The sequence below is a fragment of the Lactuca serriola genome, chromosome 7 (assembly GCF_051521515.1).
Source record: "Lactuca serriola cultivar US96UC23 chromosome 7, Lser_US96UC23_V15, whole genome shotgun sequence".
NCBI lineage: Eukaryota > Viridiplantae > Streptophyta > Magnoliopsida > Asterales > Asteraceae > Lactuca > Lactuca serriola.
The window spans coordinates 165,640,725-165,646,063 of NC_136414.1; the positions used below are offsets into that span (position 1 = coordinate 165,640,725).

The following is a 5,339-nucleotide window of genomic DNA, read 5'->3' on the forward strand; positions in this document are numbered from 1 at the left end:
TTGCAGGCCTTTCGTTAAAGAATACAGAGTTTTATAGTTTGCTAAAGAACCAAATGATGGTGATTTTGGGGTTAATGACTCCATTTGATTCATGCAACACTTGATCTGATAACCATGAACAGTAGCTGGTTGATCATCGAACCCAACAGAAGCTTGAGGGATTCGAAGACCATTAGAAGATGATTGAAGGGGAAGGCTATGGTATCGCTTTTCACCAGGGTCCATCACATTGAGGTTTAACCATTCTACATACGATTCTAGTATTTGCTTTTGATTCGATAACAATGAAGATGAGCTTGGGCCCCGGTGAACCCAGTAAATCGAGTCAGTGGTCGTTTGCACACTATGATGTGTTGTTGTCTTCGAATTCATGTTCGCCTTTGAATTTATTCCGAGTAATTTGTCAAGTTTTCTTGTTTTTGCTTCCTACGTTGGTTCACCATGGTAATAAGATTCCAGATGAATGTTCATCTTTTATGGATTGACAATATTTTCTGGATTTGATCTTGGAAGAAGATGATTCTCATTACAATCATGTGAATTTGATCATTTTGAAACGGCTAAACCCAAATCATCTTTTCTGACGATCTGCCACCATGGACTTGATACCTCACCATTTTTCTCAATCTCGACCTAGCATTGTTGCTAGCTGGTTTTGGTTTTGTTGGGAAGAAGGAATCTGTCATTCCGATTCGGTAGAAGTGTTATTAACTGGTTTTGACTCTTTTAAAAATGAGCAAAGAAAACCCCCAATAGTTACGATGGTTGTTGCAACGAAGATGAAGATTGGAGTTAGATTAGGTAAAAAAAATCGTGATCAGATAAAAGGAACTAGGGGAATTTTTTTCTGGAGGAAGAAGAAGAATGGAGAGAGAGAGAGAGAGAGAGAGAGAGGGAGAGAGAGAAGGGGTGGGTGGGACCCCTTGCATATTAAATTTTATTTATTTATTTATTTATTTAAAAAAAAAGTAATATAAAACCTCATAAATGGTCCCTGGTGGTGAAATGACAAAAATGCTCCTTACATAACGGCTAATTGGTAACAGAGTGAGCCGGAAGGACCAAATGTTAAAAGTTTTGAAACCACATGGACCATCTATGAAGTTTTTTGAACTTAGGGACTACACTTGATATTTTTAAAAACCACAAGGACCATTTTTAAAGTTTTGTCTAAAATATATTTAAATAGACAAATGTAATTAGAAAACCTTTTGTTAAACTGTAATAAATATATAATTTCGACTGTTATAGAAAGATCATTTAATATCGCATAGAATCATAGATTTCTTTATTTAACTTGTTATCATTTAATTTATCTAAAACCTGAAAAACCATATCTAACAAAATGAAATTCTTTTTCTAATATAAAATTCAAAACTCATCATTCTTAATATTTAAACAACATTTTGAGCAGTCACATTCCCATTCAAATACTACAATACAAACTCAACCAAATTGTGACCATTTTAATAAAGACCTAATTACACCAAACTAACCACAATCTTTAACAAGCTAACTAAACCCAGGCATGTTGTCCCAACAACATGAGCCCATGGTCCAGTCATGCTCATGGTCACGGTCATTGTCATGATCATGATCATGGTCCGTTTCGGTTCCAACAGGAGAGCACGAAATTTCGACCTGATTATCCGTCCCTGCAGTTCCGTTTAAAACATCATTTGGTTTCTCGGTCGATGCATCTTCACTTCCACCATACCAATCTTGAAGTGACCCTGTTGGGAAGTCGATCCAAGTTGAGAAATCATCATCCATTGTATTAATCTCGTCAAATGCATTGCTTCGGGATTTTACCCCAATATCTGTAATCAATTTCAAAAACAAAATATTTAGAAAAATGCATATACATATACATATATTATATCACGGTATATTTAAAAAGTAATACTTATATCGGTTACGGTTATTAAAGAACTTCATAATGTCAAAACCAAAGAACTCGGTCACGGCCAGATCAAATGCATCTTACGGCTGTGATTGACGAATTTGATACAGTTAAGTTCTCTCGTTCTCTCACGTTATGGAGTTCTATGATGATCTCAACATATGCTTATATGATCTCGATAAAATGATTATATAAACATTATTTAGAATAAAACTCACCAATAGACGAGTGGCCGGAACTCGACTCGTCAAGAATCGTCTTGTTGTCATCTCTTGGTTCAAAAACGGATTCCAAAATCACATTTTCGGGTTCTTCCATTAATGAGTAATCATGTGTGATCTTTTCTTTACCCTTATCGGGCGATTTACTTTCATTTGAAAGCATCTGAGAGCTTAACAAAGCTCTAGATTCACCCAAAACGTCCTCTAACAATCCACTGTTTCCCTGAGGGCTTATATAAGGGGATATTGCATTATCTCCATCGTTTGATGAGACAATCATATGATCATTCACTGTGTTAGAGGAACACGTTGGGGTGATTGCTTGATATGATGATTGGATTGAAGGAAGCTCATTTTCTATGTTTTCAAATAACCTTGTGGGTATCGGACTCATCCCATGATCAGATGAAGGTAACCCTTGATTAAAGAACGACATGGAAGACGCGGAGCTGTTATTGAATTGTGGGTTTGAATGTGATGGTAGTGATAAGGATACACCGCCATTGTTGTCACGAAGAAGCTTGTAATGAGATTGTGAATTAGGGTAATACAAAGGTGTGTTCAAAACGGGATAGTTTATAGGACTGAACAACATCGGAGAGATTGAATTTAGGGCGGCGTTCGCATGGTTTGATGATGATGAAGATGATGAAAATGGAAGCGTTTGGTTCTGCAACGGCTGTTCAGGGTGGCGACGGTGATGGTGGTGCTGTTGCTGGAAATCAACCGGGTAAATCGGTAAACCTGCGCGTAAACGTCGTTTCAACCTGGTGTTCCAGTAATTCTTGATCTCGTTATCGGTTCTTCCCTGAAGCTATAACACACACAAAGAAACGAGAAAACACATAGATTTAGATTGAATAATTATAATCAGAAATGATATACATCAATCGTATATGTGTATGGGGAAGATTTACATGAAGAGCCATGCGAGCCCATTTGTTGCCGAATTTGGAATGAAGCTCGATGATTTGTCGTTCTTCTTCAGGTGTAAAAGCTCCTTTCTTTAGATTCGGTCTTAAATGGTTCGCCCATCGGAGCCTGCAACTTTTGCCGCATCTCATCAACCCGGAATTCCGTTGAACAGCATTCCAATTCCCTTCACCGTTTTTCTTCACATATTCCATTAAAATTGCATCTTCCGCCGCCGTCCATGGCCCTTTTTTCAAGACCTGTCCGCTGTTCGCCCGTGCACAACCACCACCGCCGGCCGTGTTTCTTCCTGCAGAGGTGGCGCCATCTTCTGGAGCCATCTTGATAATTCCTCCCAGGTTTTTAATGGATACCCATATGAAAATAAAGGGAAATAGTTTGTTGGAAGATGGATTTTTTTAGGAAGCTTTTGAAATGGATTTTAATGGAGGATTGGGGATTGTTGAGTTTAGAATGGAGGCTGAAAGTGAAAGGAGTGGTTTTGTGTTCAAGTCTTTATATGCTTGAGATTGTATTTCGGAAGCACCCCCTGTTTTTGTGATTTATATTGCTGGCTATTTTCCTTATTTTGCGTCACCCTTTTCATTATTTATTCCTATTTTTAAAAATTAGAATTTAATAAAGTTTTTTAAAAATACTTTATACAATTTTTAACCAATTTACTCGTGCTTCTATTCAAATATATTCCTTGTTTAATATGACTAATTTAATTTTGATTTTAATTCACAAGTTTTCTTTGTTTTGCTTGATAAAGATACCTTGTATTGTGGCATTTATCATCCGAAAATATCCAAATATAATTATAATTTATAAAAAATTGAAAATTTTATGGATTACAAAGACTTCTATCATGATGTTTCTTACATTGGGGGTGGTATATATATATATATATATATATATATATATATATATATATATATATATATATATATATATATATATATATATATATATATATATATATATATATATATATATCAAAGAATCAATAAACCAATCCAAAACTATCAACACAAAAGAATAGTTGTAAACTTTACAATGAACGCACATACACTGGATTATAACAAAACATAATTCTTTTTTTCGTTTATTAATTTAGGCATGCTTTTATCGAAAAAAAGAATTCGAATATACCATTATTCATTATTTCCTGTCATCTTTCTATCAAGATCAATATTGATATACAAAAAATACTTTTTTATTCAAAAAAACTCATTTCATTCTTTGTTTTTTGAGATGTTAAGATTTATTTTTTATCAAAAAATTTAATAAATATTGTAAAAATCATATTTTTTTTTGGTACTCTTTAAACATATATCCATATTGATTTTTTTAAAACAAATATTCAGTTCAGATTCAGGTTGCGAATAATAGTAAGTCAGATATACATTGTGAATTCTGAAAACTAAATTATATACAGTTTAGATTTACAATGTAAATAAATGCATTTGTTGATTTTACAAAACTAATTTATTCCTAATCAAAATGTTAAAATATTATAAAATTACATGGATATATATTTCGATTCATATATAAATTTCGTTAAATTAATTTGTGTATGATCAAAGAGTGGAAATAGTAGGTTAATTTCATATTGTGAATGTTAAAACTGAAATATTTAAAGTTCATATTCACATTGTGAATTGGAACTGATCGAGGTTTTTTTTTTTATTTTTTTAATCGATGTTAATATTTATTTATAGAGGAAAAAAAATTTAAAATATTGATATAGTTAGTTTTAATGAAAAAAATAAACCTAAATATTAAAAAAATAATAATAATAAAACGAAATGAGTTTTTTTCGATTTTTTTTATATCAACATTGAAAACATAGCCTAAAAAATTTAAACGAAAAAAGATGTGAGTTTTTTTTTTTTGATATAATTTGGTTTATATGCGTTCAATATACAAGTGTATATCCATTCATTGACCGTTGATCATTATAATTTCTGATGCCCACGATTCTTTTCTTGGTTCCTTTTTAATAATAGTTCTCTATTGAACTTTACGTTATATATATATATATATATATATATATATATATATATATATATATATATATATATATATATATATATATATAGAGAGAGAGAGAGAGAGCTAGGTTGAAATGTTTTTAGCAAGTATTGTGTGCCTAAATGCACCAATGAGAATTCAAGAAATAATAAACAATTAAATAAATCATTAAATAAATCTTAAATCAATAAATTTATTTGTAAATCCAATTTATTATCCTAGGTTCAGTTTTATCTCGATCTGAATTTGATTGAATTCTTTAAGGA

At 32.2% G+C, this 5,339-nt stretch overlaps 1 protein-coding gene across 1 annotated transcript; it reads right to left on the reverse strand.

Annotated features, from left to right (window-relative positions):
* Positions 1-1,385: 1,385 nt before the first annotated feature.
* MYB101 (myb domain protein 101) lies at positions 1,386-3,543 on the reverse strand. Its single transcript, XM_079009600.1, has 3 exons — positions 3,042-3,543; positions 2,122-2,938; positions 1,386-1,820 (listed from the first exon to the last, which is right to left on the reverse strand). The coding sequence occupies exons 1-3, from the start codon at positions 3,375-3,377 to the stop codon at positions 1,513-1,515; spliced, it is 1,461 nt and encodes a 486-aa protein (XP_078865726.1). The 5' UTR covers positions 3,378-3,543; the 3' UTR covers positions 1,386-1,512.
* Positions 3,544-5,339: the final 1,796 nt, after the last annotated feature.

Excerpts from the sequence above, each read along its gene's own strand:
- MYB101 (XM_079009600.1), bottom strand. The coding sequence starts at position 3,377 with ATGGCTCCAGAAGATGGCGCCACCTCTGCAGGAAGAAACACGGCCGGC. Across the intron at positions 2,939-3,041 it reads GGGCTCGCATGGCTCTTCAT|CTTCAGGGAAGAACCGATAA; the intron begins GTAAATCTTCCC and ends TGTGTGTTATAG. Across the intron at positions 1,821-2,121 it reads TTCCGGCCACTCGTCTATTG|ATATTGGGGTAAAATCCCGA; the intron begins GTGAGTTTTATT and ends AATTGATTACAG.